The sequence below is a fragment of the Lygodium microphyllum genome, chromosome 5, assembly GCF_053477565.2.
Source record: "Lygodium microphyllum isolate KBCC chromosome 5, Lygodium_microphyllum_v1.1.10, whole genome shotgun sequence".
NCBI lineage: Eukaryota > Viridiplantae > Streptophyta > Polypodiopsida > Schizaeales > Lygodiaceae > Lygodium > Lygodium microphyllum.
The window spans coordinates 94,265,869-94,285,154 of NC_141139.1; the positions used below are offsets into that span (position 1 = coordinate 94,265,869).

The 19,286-nt window shown below is 37.2% G+C and overlaps 1 protein-coding gene across 4 annotated transcripts in view; it reads right to left on the reverse strand.

Annotated features, from left to right (window-relative positions):
• Nucleotides 1-12,516: 12,516 nt before the first annotated feature.
• The window catches only part of LOC148036147 (transmembrane protein (DUF788)), a 49,336-nt gene continuing 42,566 nt past the window's right edge, over nucleotides 12,517-19,286 (reverse strand). For 2 of the 4 annotated variants that reach the window (XR_015690917.1, XR_015690919.1), the window contains 3 exons: nucleotides 13,585-13,726; nucleotides 13,225-13,293; nucleotides 13,045-13,111 (listed from right to left, as the gene is read on the reverse strand). Coding sequence is in view for 1 of the 4 variants with exons in the window: in XM_087678153.1 (XP_087534279.1) it covers nucleotides 13,019-13,111; nucleotides 13,225-13,293 (162 nt within the window). In the remaining 3 variants the exon portion in view is untranslated. Of the gene's footprint in view, nucleotides 13,112-13,224; nucleotides 13,294-13,584; nucleotides 13,727-19,286 lie in introns of all 4 variants that reach the window. The other 2 variants (XM_087678153.1, XR_015690918.1) reach the window with 2 other exon arrangements.

The following is a 19,286-nucleotide window of genomic DNA, read 5'->3' on the forward strand; positions in this document are numbered from 1 at the left end:
CACTCTCTAACCTCCTTAATCCCAAGCAATCTGCCTTTCTAATGATTCTCCAATACATAATGATTTTTTACTTGATGCGGGACCTATTGCTCTTGATTGCATGTAGAGCTACAAATCTTTCTTAAACATTACTCTTATCCATTGTCCATGCTTATCCTTTGTGTTAAGTGAACCATATAAGCATTTTACTTGAAGCTCAATTTTACTATAAGTAAACATTACATTTTCATAAGAGAGTTCATTGCCAGTAGACCTCCAAGCACCAAAAGAGCAAGAATAATACCCTGGAGAGATAGTACAACATTTTTAAAATTGTCAAACGTCAAACATTGTTGTGGTATTCAAATTCATGCCTCCTCCCAAGGAGCAAGGTTCAATAGGATGTAGCCCATTTACAACATAGGCATCCTCATCAAGACTGCTACAAATATAGGAAGAAAGTGGTTGGAATAGTAGGATACACTGTTCTTTTTTGAAGCATATGACAATAAGAGAAATTGTAAAGCTAGTCTTATATGAAGCCCCAAAGATGCGAGTTGGAGCCGACGTGGCATTACACTATCCTAGAGGTAGATAAGCAAGCTTAGTTGCTTTTTTCCACATCACTCCACTATTGATGACCTATGTAACCTTTTTCAATATCCAAGATGGTGCACTCTCTAGATTATGACTCAAAGGAGCATGAGGAGATACAACTTTCTCAATATCTCCAATGTGTACAATACTAAGCTACTGAGATATGCCTATTCTAGTTGGGGGATCTAAATGAATCATGTGTCATCTTTATTGAGAAATTTAGAAATTTCCTTGACCCATCTTTCATCACTACTTGCAACTACCTAAGGCTTCTCATTAGACTACCTAAGCAAAAGCCAATGTTATATCAATACTACTATCACCTCTATTCTCAAATATCAATGTCATGAAGCTATATGAAGGAATACATTGTTGAGTTTCAAGAATTATGAGAAATATGCACTAAAAAGGGACATTTAGCTTAAGAATTGATAATTCTTTTAATGACAAGATATTTTAGGTAGACATGGGGTGGTGTGTATATTTTTCCCATTCCCTTTTTTATCCTTGGGTCCACCATAAGTAGGCTTGTCCCCCTATCTCCACTTTGCATCCCCCCCTCCCCCTAACTTTTACCTCTTAGAACATGGATCCCATGCTAGATAATCCCCATGAAGCATCCAAAATTCAAGAGGAAAATTTGAGCTTTTTTCATCCTCTTCTCAATAAGGCCCCTTTTCCTCAAAAAACTCATTTCATTTAATCAAAGAAAATCTTTTTGTCTGTTTCTCTAGAAATTGCTTCTTTTTTCATATTCTCCCTCTCCATTCGGCAAATCCATCCTTAAAATATTTCCATAACATCCTTCCTTCCATAGACATAGCCATAGCCACAAAGGCATTATTGTCATTTGGTATTCCATAGCCATTATTCATCGCTTTCTTGCAATCAGCTCCTTGCCTTCTTCCTCCCAAGAACTACAAGTATCTTCTTGTTAAATCATTTTGATAGCATCTATATGCATAAAAAGGTGGATTTAATACCTACATCTTAAACATTGGGGGCAACCTAGTAGGTCCTTGGCATGGCGCATTAAAAAAATATGGTTTTATTTCATGTTCTCTATTTACTTTAGACCCATAACATGTTCTTCAAAATAATGGTTTTCTCCCCTTTCTTGATTTCTCTCTAAGCTCATGTCCTTTCTCTTTGAGTTTGAGGCCTCTCTCTCTCTCTCTCTCTCTCTCTCTCTCTCTCTCTCTCTCTCTCTCTCTCTCTCTCTCTCTCTCTCTCTCTCTCTCTCTCTCTCTCTCTCTCTCTCTCTCTCTCTCTCTCTCTCTCTCTCTCTCTCTCTCTCTCTCTCTCTCTCTCTCTCTCTCTCTCTCTCTCTCTCTCTCTCTCTCTCTCGTCGAACCAATCATTGATTTTAGTAGTTAGTTAGTATCTATGCACAAGACAAAATAATGCATGTGACTGTGACTCAAACAAGAAAAACTCTTATCAAGGAGTACGAGGTAAGGAGGAAGTGGGAATATCGCTTGAAGAAGTAGATGGAAGCAATGGCTAACTTATAGATCTCACCAATGCTAAGTGATATAAAGTGTCAAAATATTCAAACAAGTATTGTAAATTCATGCAACAAGCATTGTACACATGGTCTTAATAATGAGACAAATGTATCAATTCTCCAAAATGCTTTTCAACATTTGTTTGTGCAAGGTTTGCATGTCAGATGTTTGCAAGGAGTTGTAGATGACCAAAAACACTTAATTGCTAGCAAGTCTAAGAGAAAATTCAAATGTCATCAAGAAACCTAGAAGCTCCATAGAATTATTTTTAAAGGAGAAAACTATGATGGTTATGAATTCTACAACACCAAATATTTCAGTAGCATCAAAACTTATAGGGACATGTAGAAGGAACTTTTACATAGCTAGACATAGATTGAAGAGAGATCCACTACCGTTGCATCTATGTAAATGATAACCACACATAAAGGATGCAAATAGTCATAATCTCAGAAAATTAGTGGTGTCTTTTTGGACAAACAATACCCATGTCTCCCACAATAAAATGAACATGTGTCATAATGGTGATGGATGCAATTAAGGGGATGGACAAAGTGAACCATGTGGAATAAAATTGGGAGGTCACCAAAAAAATGTCGGTCAAAAAATTTACTTCTTGCTCTCCCCTGAGAGGGGTTTCCAAGATGAGCACAAGCATTTGTGCTACATGTGGAGATGTGCATCTACAAAAGATGATGCAACTATGCAGTACCAATTCATTTAGGATTGGTGGGCCTTAGGCAGCAAAGTTGTGGGTTGCAATATTCTTGCAATGGTTTGGTGGCTTAGTTGATGGCACATCAAATATCCACATTAGAGACAACATGACACTTTGCCAGGGTAAGTCTAATGCATAAGAGTAGACAGTGTGATATGCATTGTAATTGTTTTCTCACAGTCATAGCTCTTGTGTTAGTTTTTTTTGCATGTGATAGAGGACATTGCTCCAACCATAAACCTAGCAAAGCCAGTGTATGCAAGTCCATTGGATCATGAGGGCTTCAAAGGGACCATCAACTTGTATTATGCATGTGTTAGTGATTTTCTCAATGCTCTACTATAGAGCATAAGACAACATGTATTCATTGGAGGAAATTTTCATATCCAAGTTCAAGTGTAAAGAATATTTTAGTCAGCTACAACAAGGGAGTAGCCCCACACCAATAGTGGCAGCAAGGATGATAGAGGAGGTGATAGTTGAAACTAAAATGCATCAACAACCTTATTTTAGAGACGACAATTTAACTATGGTGAGGGATAAAAAGATTCATAGGAAAGTGTTGTGAGAGGAATAAATGCCTCTCACATGCTTAAGTATGTAACTAAAAACCAACCCAAAAGAAAGGATACTAGAAAATAATTTTGTGGGTCCTTTGCCTTCTAACCAATCTAGGCTAGGGTCTCCAATTTCTTCAAAGTAAGTGACAATGGAGACAGACCTCCAAGACAGCATCTAGGCCATAAGAAGGATTCCACCTAGAGTTCCACAAGTAGGCCACTGGCACGAGGCACAAATTTGACTATAGAAGAAATTTGCATGTTGGAGAGTGGTGTATTTGTTTTACAAAAGGCAGTGCAACAAGTGGATGCTAATGTGGGCTCACACAGATATTACAGTGGTGTCTCAAGAGCTACAAGGAAAAGGATAGATTCAGCACTAGCTCTAAATGCAAATGTGAAGGGCTACATTGTGGTGAAGGCCTTGAAACATGAGCTTTTCAAACTAGAGACACATAAGTCAAGTGCTAATTGCTTTAGAAAGAATTTCAATGAAGCATTCTTCTCATCCAAGAATAGATTCCTTCGCATCTCCTCTACCATCGCTTGTTCCTTACATTTTCACTACTTTAGCTATTCTTCTTCTAACTTACATACTTTATTTTCTTGGTTTTGCGAGGCTTTTTTAAACCTATCTAAAGAACCTTGTGATTGCAACAAATATCAATCAAGTATTACATGACATTGATTTATAATATTGATACATTTGAATATTATCACCTAAACATTTGCAACAACCTAATACACCTTGTTCGCACCATTCCTAACATAAAAGAGTAATGAAGAAACTGAATTAAAGGGTGGATTTAGCCTAATGCTAGGATCATGTGGATACAAGGAACCATCTATCCATTTAATATTTTTCTTTCCATTTGAATGATATTGGAAAGTTGGTGTTGCATCTAGGCCATGCTTACTTCAATGACTCTTTCCAATAGCATACTCTACATCCACAAGAATATGCAAATCTATTTTTATCTTATGGTTGGCTACATCCATAAAAGTGGTTCCATTAGGGAATGTAGATTAGGAGAGAAATTTTGTATTGATTTTTAAAGTGTAATATTTCTTTAGAAAACTAATATGGAATTGAACATACAATATGGTTAGGTATCTTTAGAGAATGAAGAAAACTACTTTTGGGGAGGGAGAGAAAAAACAAAAATTTTGCTAGCCTAAAATTAGCCAGCCCTACTGATATGCCACCTCAAAGAAGTAGTGGAATATGAAGTTGTTATATGAATTTCTTTCATGAGTCCCAAGTATCACACATGTGGAGTGTGAAAAAGGTACATTGATTTGGAGCCATTCTAGTATACAATAGAGTATTAAGATTGGATATTTCAACAAGCAATATAATTGGGTACCTTGTGAGATAAACTAATCTTTTTTCTATGAGGAATTTTAGAAAGTAATTTTGGTTTAAAAATTAATCCAATCTGCTATTGTGATGCTCTTGGAAGAATGGTGGACTCATGTAACTCCTTGGGTGGATCCCACTTTGGAGGATGAAAATGGTAGTTACTATGGTGAAAAGAAAAGGAAATCCCCCACTTTCTAGATAGGGTCCAAACAAAAAATAGGGTTTTTTTAGTCCATATTATCCCTAATGATCCTATCTTACTCCTCTAATTCATACATGGATGCCTCTAGTTCCTTATGTGCCTCTTTATCATGGTGTTCCATAGCTTCTTATCATTCCCTTCCATTGAGTGACTCAGATCTTCATGGGTATTTATACCCAAGTGTTTGTGATGCTACTCTTGGTAACTAGAATGCTTTGACGACAACCTCCTCATATGGATTGGGCTTGATTCTTGATATCCATAGTCCTTTAGATAATGTAGTCATCCAAAATCCCATCTCCTTAAGATCATGGTTGCCATAACCTATGAGATTCAATTATTTAACCAAAACTCTTTTGGTTGTTCATATGAAGGTATTTTAATCTCTTGGCCAAATTTATATAGAAGAGAGATATGAGCAATGATCATTTTAATTTTAGCTCATTTACATCTTCTAAAGATGGCATGGTAATAGTAAGAATGGCTCTTTTGTAGGGTTCTTGCTTACAGGGCTATAACATCTTTATACACCTCATCTTGCTACTTCCAACGGTTCTCTTTCAACAAGGCACTTGTCAAATTAGAGGCCATTCTTTTGATCAAACCATCATTTGCATCTTGCAACTTCCATGATTTCTCTTCTATACTTTTAGTAGCTACTCTTGCTACAATTGTGTCTATGATGCTTTCTAGCTCAATGAAGGCTATCTTCAGTTGCTCCCCTATTTTTGGCAAGTATCTTCTCATTCTTTGCTAAAAGGGATGGTTGGTTTAGCCTTCTCTTGTTCCAACAATATGATGAGATGATCCATTGTATCCTTGCTTCTTCTTTGTTAGCTTGCAGATGTGATGTATCCACCCCTAGCAAAGCCAAGGGAGAGGACCTTTGGTAGTCGCTTGGATACCTTTCTTGACTTGAACCATCTTGACCTCAAGATCTATTGACTTAGCTAGTTAAGTGACTTTCGAGTCTTCCTTGCAATAGAATGTTATCGCCTCGACCCATGAGGATTAATGTGAGGGACCTAAGACCTATCAACCTCCATTAGCAATCTAATGTCCATCCAAGAAGGATCACTTTGTAATCAATCAATGTTGAGAGTAGACTAACACCGCACTTGGTTTAAAGAGAGTGAGAGATAAAGGGGAACTGAGCTCAAACCCTTTCCCATAAGGCATAATTTCACTATGCCCCCCTAAAATTATACTAGTTAGGATCTATGACGTGAGCCTAGGTACTTAGTGTTCAATCATGTTCCTATGGATTTCCATTAGAAAAGCACTCAATTAATATGGTCCACCCATCCATAAGGTAGCATTGACATGATGACCATCCATCCACTTTCTACCCAATGTACTTGTGGTATTCTTAATCGTCTAATTAGGCCCTACTAGGTTATGGAAATATGTAAAAATAGCTTTATTAATTAGCCCATTATAGAGAGTTCATTGAATGCCTTTAAGCATGACACAAAAGGAATTGTGTACATTTTTTTCTAAATAGTGTTAAAGAAACTTTTATTTTTTCAATCTCGATCCAAGAATAAAGGGATACTTCAATCCATTCTTAATTTCACAATCCTTTAATATCCCATCATTGGATATCTTGATCCTAGCGCGGGTCAATCTCACCATTATCCCTCTCTAGTAGGTACTGTTAATCGAAGAAATCAAGTTATTGAAGAAGTTTCAAGTGATAAAGAACAATGCAAAGGTTTTTTTCAAGATGGTGATGGTAGCACAAGGCTTTGAGGAGATTTTGGAGCTTCAATTTTCAAGCAAATGTGATGAATGCTGCTAGATTCTTATGGAAGTCTCTCCTATGCCCATCTCCATGCCCCATGCCCACGTCAAGGATTTCTTCTCTCATTATAGGCAAGTGGAGTTCAACTTAACATGAGCAAAGCCCCCTTTCGACCCTATGCCGCTCTAGTCATCATCTAGATAGTGATCTCACAATCAAGACGATAATAATTGGTTGGGTGAAAAGCCTATACATGACAAGACTTGGGGGGAAAGTTCAATGCTATTCTTAATTAGTCAATAACCTCATCGCATCCATAGATGTCATAACCTCACTTAGGCTTCATTCTAGTTACTTGCTTTTTATCAAAATTTCTAAGGTATTGAACTTAAGACTCTTCCCTTTACTTTTGGAACTACTCTAGATATTTCGTAGATCTAAGTACTTATACAACATTGAGTGCATGATTTTTCATACTAATTTTATATGTGTTTTTTAAATCACTTATAAAATTCCTAAATGGTTTTGCCTAGTATGTTGTTTAAATATGTAGTTTGTGATTATCTCTTCTTCTTTTTTTTATAAATCCCATCATAACTTTCGTAGCATTATCAAACGTTTGATTTCTAATAATAGCTTATTTTACTATAAATTTCCCTAGTTCTCCCAATATTTCACTTAAAATAGACAAGCATGTGATTTATGTAACAATTTTTATTGCGTTCCAATAATCACTATAAATTTTTTATAACAGTTCTAGCATTCTACTTAAATGGATAAGTGCTTAAATTCTCAACTAAAAGTGGATATTTTTTAAGATTTTCCTTCTCTACTATTCTAATATTACTTTTCTAAGTAAACATTTTTAAGTATTCTTAATTTAAAATTTTAATTCTTAAACATAATTTTTCCTTAACTACTTTTCTAATGATGAATCTATAGAATTTCCCATTTAATTTATTTAAAATGAACATGAATGAGGAAAACATGGGATCTAAGGGTGATTATGGCGTGCTTAGATGTATGGGTCACATTCCAAGATAGCACTATGTCACCCATGCGTTTCCACAGCGCTATGGGGATGACATGTGCTAGGGGGACTCCAACATTTATGGATATATTGATTGGTGAAGGAGTGTTCGAGCATCATGGAAGTGTGTGTGCCTCTGTGTGTTTCATCGGGGTGTTCTAGCACACAATTCCATGGTGGGTATATAATAGCAGCTCCATCCCTTCCATGGTATTCTTCATTGCCTCCATGGTAGCCTTCATTCTTTCTATCCTTTCCTATGTCACGAAGAGCTCCTAGGCCAAATTGGACATTTTCTTGATATGTAGCCTTCTTCTCATCAAGATTAATGTTTGCAAATTCACAGGTGCAAGGTAGATTCCCTACATAGTTGAAGATAAGGAGGTTGCACACTAAAATATCTATCTATGACCAATAGTAGTAACCATTGCAAATTGTAGACCGAGTTTTTGATATTGCCTACCTATAGCTTATACCATGCTTGAAGATGAGGAGGTTGAGAGTTCAAGAAGGCCACCATCACCATGGTTGCTTCTACATCTTGGTGCTTCATAAAGAGGGGTGCAAAAGCTAATGTTTCTTGTTTTATTGCAGCCCAAGGTGGTGTCAAGGTTGCAAACCCTAGTTATATGTGTTATTTTACACCCTCACAAAACCTAGCTATTTAGGATTGCTTCACAAAGCTCCATCCTTGCAAACCTAGTTATAAGGGCTATTTTATACCTCTTGCAATCCCTAGCTATTAAGGTTGCTTCAAGAAGCTCCACCCTTGCAACCTTGGTTATAAGGACTATTTTATAGCTCTTGCAAACCCTAGCTATTTATGTTGCTTCACAAATACCAACCTATAAATCCCTAGTCAAAAAATTATGTAATAAATTATAAAATCATTCAAAATATTTAAGGGTTGTAATAATTTTAATTCATTAGGTAAAAATTTAGGACTTGTTACTGAGTACACCAAGTAACTAATGACAAAATGGGTGTGTTTTAAAATTACCCACCCAAACATGCACATCAAAGGGTATCCATAAAGTGGGTAGGTGTTGCATAAAGGGACCCACCCACTTAATATAGAGTTATGACACACCATTCTGAAAAAATCCATGAAGTTTTTAAATGTCAAAGAGAATCCTTGAGAAGTCATTTGCCAAATAGAAGGCTATAAGTGATCATATGTGGGATTTATCAAAGCCATCTTTGTACAAGTTTGTTATTGCTATTTCCCTAATGGTTTCAAATAGTTACTGCTATTTCCCAATCCAATTTTGTTGAATAGATATGTGTGTGGACTTGAGAGAGAATGACTTCATGAGACTAGCAAGAAGGTTATTCAACTAAGGTGATATGGAATTCGATGCTCGGGAAGGGGAGAATGTCACCTTTTTCAAAAAAATTTATAAGATTGTTTCAATCCTCAACTACAATTTCCATGTTGAGGAATTTAGCACGTATGGAAATGAAGTTCCCATTGGAAAGTTAAGTAATTGATTTTGTGACATCTAATTGAATATATTCCTTGGTGTAAATGTGAAAGCATGACTCATTCTCATAGATGATTATGTTCAAGGAGATGGTAAGGTTAGGAATTTTCAAGAAAAGAATGTCATCATAATATTGGTAACAATGGAGAAACCATCCCAAATGCCCCACATTTGGTTGTTCATGAGTCTCCAAACAAATGAGAATTCAAAGAAGAAAATATAGAGATTCCACTATAGGTGAAAGGGAGAGAACCCATAGTACACCACAAAATATCGCTATGGGTGAAAGCAAGAGAACCCATGGTATACCACAAGATTTCCTAAAGACCTTCATCATTGAGTTAGATGCAGCTATGATCAAATAGGCTATTGATTATCATAATAGTTTCTTTCAAGTAAATATATTTTATTTTTTAAAAAACCAAAAGCCTTTGCAATAAGGGACTAATGTAATCATGTTTTGATTTTTTCACAACAAGGGCTTGAATTATGTTACGTTCATTATCACCATTGCAAGGAATGAATTTATACCATTTTTTAATATTCAATGAGCAAGTGCTAAAAATTCTTCATGGTAAATTAAGGGTAAGTTCTATTAACAAATCAATTATCCAAAAGCTTTGGATTCGTTACCTTGATGCTAGGAGGATACATTTATTGAAACCTCCATATTTGCCTTGCATGGCTACTCTATAATAATGAAGAACAAAGGAGAGAAATATCTAAATAGATACAATTAAAGGCATTGGTTAGCCATCTAAACCTCCTTTTTTTTGCTTTGTAGAAAGCCATAAGGAGAGCGAAGGAGAAGTAAGAGGTACTACACTTTGTATACTACAGAGTAGGTTCTAGATTATTGCTTCTTTATCATGGAAGGAGATAATTGTCAATAAGCTTTATGTAATCACAGTTTAGGTGGTTTAGAAGGTTGCCCTTGCATTAAATGAGGGTCTATTTCATAGTGGTAATATAAGTTTCCTATAGTAGGAAATTCCAAAGGGGGCCTTGAAGAAATTATGTGCATCCATAATTCATTTGAAGATCACAGATTCCTAAAGTAAGCTCCCAAAAAACATTTTGTTTACCCATATGGCATGGCTGAAACCATAAAGTACAACTATTTTTAGGTCGATAGCATCACAAGTACATTTGGTGAATGGAAAAAAAACATTTCATACAAGCATAAAAAAATTTAGCATCTTTTTTCCATCAAGCTCCTCCTATGTTTTCTGTAGCAACACAATCCATGCGGGGGTAGGTATCTTCCTCTTTCAAAATTTTGCATGGAAAAGGGGCCATGTAAACTAGTTGCACATAAGAGTGAGGAGGCACCAAACCTTAGCAAGCCTTAAATATTCCACAAGAGTTGCTTGTTCATTTTTTTCTTTGCAGAGGAGAAACCACATCTTAGTTGAGATGGGTGCTACAAGAATATTTGTTCTAAATTTACGAGCTTTATTGTTTTTCCATGAAAGTATTAGGATGGAATAGATCTTCTAAGAACTAAGGTGGAACAAATGCATCAACATAGAGTGTCTCATCCTTTTTTATGCCCAATCAAGTGTTTCCTAAGAGGTAGCCAACATGTTAACTTCCTCTTACGTAAAAGCAACGAAAATTAGGGAATCACATTCCATGGTACAAGGGTCAGGGGAGGGGTCTACTTCAATACATTTGTAATTATCTTGTAGCACAATCTTAATCACCACTACTTCTAGATTTACATTCCATTGTACAAGGGTCAAGGGAGGTATCTGCTTCAATACATTTGTAATTATCTTGTAACATAGATTAACCTTAATCACGACTACTTGTGGATTAGAGAGATGAATTTGATAAAGCTTGAGCCAATAAGCAATATCAAGTTATAATTATAATAGGGATTCAAAATCCACATCTTTCTAGTATAACTATCAATGTTTGCACATGAATAATCCTTGCACACAAGTAGGTGTTGTAGGGAGGGGATCATCATAACCAAGCACTATTACTTCAACATGTCGAGCCTTCTAAAATTGAGGGACATTGAAAAGTGTCTTAATCACTTTGTAGGTAGTAATAATATTAAAGGAACCACCATGGTGCACATTGCATGTGTTATCATAATCAAAACATACAGGATGTAGAGATAAAAACTTGTCACCTCATATTATTGTAAAATAAATTCATTAACTTAATCCAAGGGATTTTATATTACAACATAAGTGCAACATTAATAAAGAAAGTACAATATCGAAGGAGTTTAGGTACCTAAGAAATGATGAGAGTTAGCATGATGTTGTGGTCAAGCGTAGCTCTAACTCTCTGTCCAAGCCTTCCTTCTCTAACATTTGTTGAGCTTTCTTTTGGGCTAAAAGATCTACTTGCTATTCCTCATGGATTTCTAGTATACTTCATGCGCTCTATCTATCTCCACTTTTCATGTTCTCAATCCCATTCATGTTATCCTTCCCATTTACTTGAATCAATCTCACACAACTAGATTGATCACATCTTATATTTCTAGATCCAAGCTCAACCTTGAAAGTCAAAAGACATGTAAATCCTTAAATAATGTGAGAATTCTCCTACATCAACCTTCAAACTATTAGCCTCAAGCCAAACAAACACCAAGTAGCGATCACAATCAATATGCTAGTCGAATGACATCTAAATCATCAATATCCAATTGAACCAATACCAAGCATGCAGCAAGGTACTACATGAATGGCACATTATTTAACACTAATGATTTGACACCCAATGTGTGTTACTATGTTCACGGTAGTGTTCAATAACACTATGTGCTACACAAAGAATAGGTCTAAGCTACGCTTGTCTAATTATCGATCGACAAAATAAACTAAGAATACTAGCATTTGTTGTTGAGACCTCTAAACACCTCTCTTTTCGACTGACACCTCTCTTTTCTACAAACTATTCTTTCGTAAATCAATTCTACTTGGAATTGCATAGAATTGATTTCCATAAACAAGTCAAAGATGTGACCATCACACTAAGGCTCAAAAACAAAAAGGCCATTTATAAGTGTGAGATTAACTTGTATAGCACATCAAGGATGATGTGTATCTACTAAGATACCATGGCCTCTTGTTACAAGATTTCCCTAAGCATCGACCCATTGCTTAGCCCATTAACGTTCAGTAAAGCCATGCTCCTACATTGCTATTTTGAGATGATAGTGAGATGAGAAGACACGTCATAACCTATTCTTATAGTTTGACGTTTGGTTTTCTTTTGCAAATCCACTTTGACCTACTACTATAACTTCATGCTTATAGACAAACAAAATACACTGCAATACAAAAACAATATTTCAAACGCTACAAGATTTGGGAAGCAAATTTGTTAAAATTGTCAGAAAAGCTTAGACAAGTAACAGAACATTTGACTGCAGCTGCTACATTCCTGCATGAAATTTCATGCAAGCATCCTCCTCCAGAAGCAGTCCATGTTACAAAGCTGCACTAATAAGCAAAACATCACAATATTTAACATTCAAGCAAGTATTGTGAATTGCCTCCCCTGCTGCATTGAATCAAGCAGCCAGCTCATACATCACAATTCCACCATTGCCCACTATTTAAACTCATATAGATCAGGAGCATAGAAACAAGACTATCCCTCCAGCTGGGCCTTATAAGACCTGGCGCTCTTCTTATCAAAGGTTATGTGACATCCAAACTTCTTTCAAATTTCAGCCTTGTGATAGAAGGATACAACATCAACTCGATACAGAAATAAGGATTTCTTCTTTCAAGCATTCTTCATAGGAGATCAACTTAGCACCTGGTATACCCTTTCCAAAAGAATCAGCCTGTTAGTAATCCCTTTCATCTATTCCTTGTTCTTATCATCTTGGCCCTTCCAGCTTTCTTCTCCATTTTCTCCCTTTTCTTTCTTGATTTTTCATCTTCCACTTCCTCCTGATAAGCGTGTGCAAGCAGCTTGTTCAGGTCCAAAAACTTTCTTCACCAATTTCCCAAATATAAAATGAGATGTGAAACTTAATGCATGCATGAATGGCCCCATCACTTACCGGTGAGCTTTGGAAGATAAAAGGGTACAATACTAACTGCCATAGCTTGAATAGGGCAAAAAATGGAATCTGCAAAATGAAACGTGCATTGGAAGAGTATACAACTAGAATTCTAGAATTGATTCATCAACAAATCATGAACATACAAAAACTCGAGTCACACTTTCATATGCAGAAATTCATTAGCATTACTTTATATGTTTGGGAAAAAAAATTTAAAACAGCCAAAAGTTTAGAGGTTGTACATATGATTGTCTTGTGAGAGTGCACGACAAAAGAAGAAACACACACATGGAGAGAGAAGGGAAGAGAAACACTGCAATGAAAGAAGAGAATGGAAGTAGAAATCTGCACTGTAACTGAATGAAAGCTGAATATAAAAGAGGACTGAACAGTCCCTGCACACAGCCCAAGGCATCAGTGAGGGCATCGATTAGGCCGATGATGGAAGGCAGCACCGGAGGATGGAGAAGAGTCCTTGTATGTTGGATTGTGCTGAAACCTGCAAAGGAAGACCTGTGAATGACCAGCCAAGTGTGGGGAAGGGTTATAAATAGCCATAAACAAACAAATCTAGTCAACCTACTCCAAGCGGCCCAAAATATGTTGGCTAACCTGTTGGAAATGGAGAGAGAGAGAGAGAGAGAGAGAGAGAGAGAGAGAGAGAGAGTAGACAATGTGAGCTGAAAACAATAGATTGTACTTGCTGAACTAAAAGTCATAGAGTACAACCTTAGGCCTAAGGTAGACCGAACCCCTAACTTAACTCCAGTTAGCCAACTCTAGAATCAACTCTAGAAGTGGTGACACAACTTATTAATGTAGTTGTGTTCACACTACAAGCCAACCAACCAAAACACATTGCCCATAGAATTGGCGAATTCTAACACCCCCTGTAGCGCCAATGTGGTAGAAGTACCAAAAGATCAATCACCAAAGGATAGCAAGTTGGAGGACTTTCGAAAAGCCTCCAACTTCTCACAAGGAAGTGCTTTGGTGAAAATGTCTACAACAATTTTCCTATGTAGGGACATACATCAAACTAATCTCTCCTGCATAGCATCTCTCTCTGACATAATAGTAATGTACCTGAAACACAAGATTCCCTACCACTACAATAGCACTGTAACTATCAGAAAGACCGAGTGTACGACCCTCCAAATAAATCTGTAGATCAGCCAACAATCTACGCAGTCATACACATTCCATTGTTGCAATGAAGGTTGCCTTGTACTTAGCCTCACAAGACGAGGCAGCCATTGTAGGTTGTTTCATACTTAGCCACGAAATGCATGAACAACCTAGAAAGGCAGTGTCCACTACTAGAATACCCAATGTCTGAATCACCAACCCAATTTGAATTGTTGTAAGCTTGTAAGTGCAAGTCTCCCCCCCCCTCCCCCCCCGGGAAATACTAAAGCATATGGCTGAGTACCTTGTAAATATCTCAAGATCCACTTGACAGCTCGCCAATTGACTATTCATGGGCTATGCATAAACCTACTCACCTAAAATATTGCATACTGTATGTCAGAAAGTGTGTTGCAAAGAGAAATAAGACAACCAACAGCATGGCCATAAATTGCAACATCATACATCTCTTTACCATCATGTATGGAGAGCTTGAGTGTTGGCTCCATAGGAGTGCACATAGGCTTGTAATCTTGCATGTTAAACCTATGTAAAAGCTTATCCACATATTGTGATTAAACATGATGATGCCATGCTGATTTTGGGTTAATTGAATCCCCAAATAGTAATGTAAATAGCCCATATCTGACATAGCAAAAGTATATTTCAGTTCAGCCTTGAAATTTGCAATTTTATGCTCTTTTACTTCAGTGAGAAACATATCATCTAAATATAGAATGATAACCAGTAGGTCTCCACCTTCATTCTTAGTGTAGAGAGTGGACATAGTTGGACTATTTGTGAACCCAATGCTGGCAAAATAAGTATCAATCTTAGCATACCATGCACGAGGAGCTTGTTTTAAACCATAAAAAGCTTTATGCAACTTGCAAACCATGTGCTCTTTGCCTTTTACCACAAACCCTAGAGGTTTTGATACATAAGCATCCTCATGTAAGTCACCATTCAAGAATGTCGTCTTAATGTCCAACCAATGTACCTTCCATCCATTATTTGCAGCCATTGCGATAGCACACCTAACTGTATTCATACAGGATCTAAGAGCAAATGTCTCCTCATAATCACTTTCCTTTTTCTATACATATCCCTCGGCTACCAAACATGCTTTGTACTTGTCTATAGTACCATCAGACTTGCGCTTTAGTTTATAGATCCTCCTCATAGAACCACACACATCAAAGTATATGAGCTACAATTTTTGGACAACGCGCCCTACACCATCCCTTTTAAAAGAAAATAAGTGCATTTTTCCAAGAATGCAACCTTAACAAGCATGGGGAGATGGAGTATCCAAAGTAGGCAAAGCATCTACCATTTGATATCTCTAAAGAGTCATGAGATTGCCAAAGCTTATGTGACCATAGCGAGCATGCCAAAGCTTCGCATTCTGCATAACGCGCATAAGAGTACTAGCTGCTAGAGCATCATGAGAACTCCGCTCATATGTGTCCAACAAAAATAAACCCTTGTATAAGGTACCTAACAATTGAAAAGCATAGTCCATCTCTCTGTCTCTACCAATGCACTTATGCTCAAAGACAATCTGAAATCCATGCTTATTAAAAGCTGAAATGAGCAATATGTTCTTTGTGATACCAGGCACAAACACTGAACCAATGCCACATACATCATAAATGTTGTTATTAGCACATGTAATACACTTCCCTGCAAGGGCTGGCCGCTGAATGCAAAGATGTGGACAAACACTTCCATGAAGTGATGTGCCTAGACGCCCCACTGTCAAAATACCAAGAATGTTGTGTTTCAACACCATTAAATGTACTATCAACCATGGATATGTCATAACTACACGTTAAGAAAGCATAGTCCTCTACAAAGTTGGTTGTACCATCCCTCTTAGAAGACCAAGTGGTGAATGTTGCGTTTCAGCACCATTAAGTGCACTATCAACCATGGATATGTCATAACTACATGTTAAGAAAGTATAGTCCTCCTCTACAAAATTGGTTGCAGCATCCCTCTCAGAAGACCGAGTGGTGAATCTCTCCTAAATAGCCAAACTAGAGTCCTTTTTCTTCTCCTTGGTTAATCTTTTCCTGCATTCATCAATATAATATCCCAGATTCATGCAGTAGTGGCATTTCCTCTTTTTCTTTATCTTCTCTATGTCTTGGGCAGCCTTGTTTGATTGCTATATATTGCTGATTTTTTACAAATTTCTTCACTTTGCCCTTGCCCTTGTATTTAGAGAGCATGGCAACATCCCCTGACTTCATAGCAACATTTCTCCGAGTTTGTTCCTCTTGTAATAAGAGGCCTTCCAACTCCACAAAAGTAAGAAGCTGCTCAAATCCCCAAAAAAGAAAAAACCCAGTCAGGCGTGGAAACCAAGATAAGACTCGAGAGTGAGTTCAAAATCACATTCACCAATTCTGCATCCAAAATAACCTCATCAATGTTCAATAACTACTCACAGATATCCTGCAAGTGTATGAGGTGATCAATCATGCTGTCACCCTCATCCATATGTGCATTAGTCAATTCTCTCCGTAAATAGGAGATTCAAACTTCATTATGAACTGGAAACATGCACTCCAAAATATCCCACGTTGCTTTGGAGGTCTTGCATGAGCGTATATGAGTATGATGGCTCTCCTCACTCATAAGCCAATCACTAACAAAGCATGTGCATCTTTGGAGTCCCATATCCTTTGATTTGTTGTAGGAGGAGTCGGGGCAGCAACTAGACCAACAACAAGAACAATTGGCTGTCCTCTAGGACCACGCTAAGGTGTGTGAGAAGCAAGCTCACCGATTCTTGGTAAATCACCTGTAACATAATCCCAGAGATCCTTTGCAATGAGAAGATTGTGCACTGTAAAACTCCATAGAGGATAATCGGTGCCACCTAGCTTGTCTTCTTCTATGAGGACTCCCAAAATGTTGCTCTAATCTTGTGTTTCGAGATTTGAGATTGCTACAATTCATGTAAAAATCGAGCAGTCAAACACTCGCAAGCTGAAGTGTGAAGTGTGCTCAACTGAGTACCGAAATCCCAACATGAGATACTAAAGCAAGTGCAATACTGTCAAAACTCTCTCTCTTCTTTAAAAACATGCCCAAATTGCATAAATAACACCAAACAGGTAATTTACAGCAATTTAGTGTTGTACAATTGCATAAGTCTAAGTATGAGTGCCCAACATAAAATCTAGCAAGTTAATGCTCAAAACCACCAATTTTTCACTGCAATTTTTAAATTTACAGAAATTTCTCCACCCAATGTTACACAGACAACAATATAATGTTGTTGCACCGCCTATCTTGTGCTTTGGGATGCATGCCACACAAAAGCCCCAAATCTCAATGAAGAAATTGTCAAAAATATTAGAGATTTGTACTTGTAGCTTAGAAAATCTGGAGTGTCGTCTCGGGATACGTGTCCACGGCAACCAACAACTTTAGGGCACCTTAGGATGTGTGTTAGATGCAAATATCAAAAAAGCCCTAAATTTATCACACCCATGTCAAAGAAATTGTGCAATCTTGGCAACTTCCGTGGAGAATTACGCACAAGAGCTTGAACCGGACAAAAGCCCCACATTTTCTCGAAGAAGTTTCAAGAAATTTTAGAAATTGGGAAAGTCGATCGAAAACTCCCAAATTTCTTGGCACAAAGTGTAAGAAATTGAAAATTTCTTTCAAATTGTGCATAAGATGAACGAGATGAATGAGAAATTGCAAAAATTTTCAAAAACCCCCAAATTTAGAAAATTAGAGTTTCTGTATTTTTTTTCAGATCTACAGGAAATGGCTGCAAGGCTAAGAAAATGACAAGCCAAGTAAAGAAAATGGCAAGCAGGGGTGAGAATATCATGAGCAAGGCTGAGAGAGGATGTGTGTGCAAGGCTGCATGCAAGACTGTGTATGGGACTGTATGCACGCTGAAAACAACAGCAGGACCTACTCCAAAACAACAGTTCCTCTTCCTTTGTTGGCTAAGTGGACTTCGCATGGGTGGCATTGGTTAAGCAGTGGCAAGAAATGCATGTTTAGCTCTAATACAAATGTTGGAAATGGGAAGAGAGAGAGTATGTGTTTTGTGTGTGTGTGTGTGTGTGTGTGTGTGTGTGTGTGTGTGTGTGTGTGTGTGTGTGTGAGCTGAAAACGAGAGATTGTACATACTGAACTAAAAGTGATAAGAGTGAAAGTGCAATCTTAGGTCTAGGGTAGACCAAACCCCTAGCTTAAACTCAACTTAGCTAGCTCTACAACTAACTCTAGAAGTAGTGACACAACTTATTAATGTAGTTATGTTCACGCTGCAAACTAACTAACTAAAACATTGGGCACTACCCATAAAATTGGAAAATTCTAAAACGACCAACATAAAAGTAATAAAATAATGCTGACGTAAAAAAACAACAGGCCGACCATAATAAATGTAGGCTGCCCACCTCACTAGCCACTGAAATAAACCTCAGCCAATGTGAACACACCTAGATCAAATTGAAAAATAAATGCATCCTCTTAAAAGAGTTGCCTTCTTCATCAAAACACATGATAGATTGAGTGTCAAAGCTCCTAATGTCCCCGTCTGTTGACTCAAACTAAGACTCATAAGCAAAAGATGACTGTGCAAGACATACATGACTGCTAACACCCCCTCTTAGATCTTGGATACGGCTGAAAGCCAAAGAAGATGAAACCGACCTTCCTTCTGTGGATGGATAGTAATTCCATGATTACAACGTAGTTATAGCAGCAACATTTATTACAAAACTGAGAAATGCAAATTAACTCACAATCTTGGATAATGGCCCCAAAATTGACGCCCCTTACGGTATTTCTTTAACTTAATTGAAGAAAAAGTTGATGTATAATGGGATTTTCCCAACCTCTTTCGGTATTCCAACTACCCTTGCGGTCCAAAATGACTAGCAAGTCTT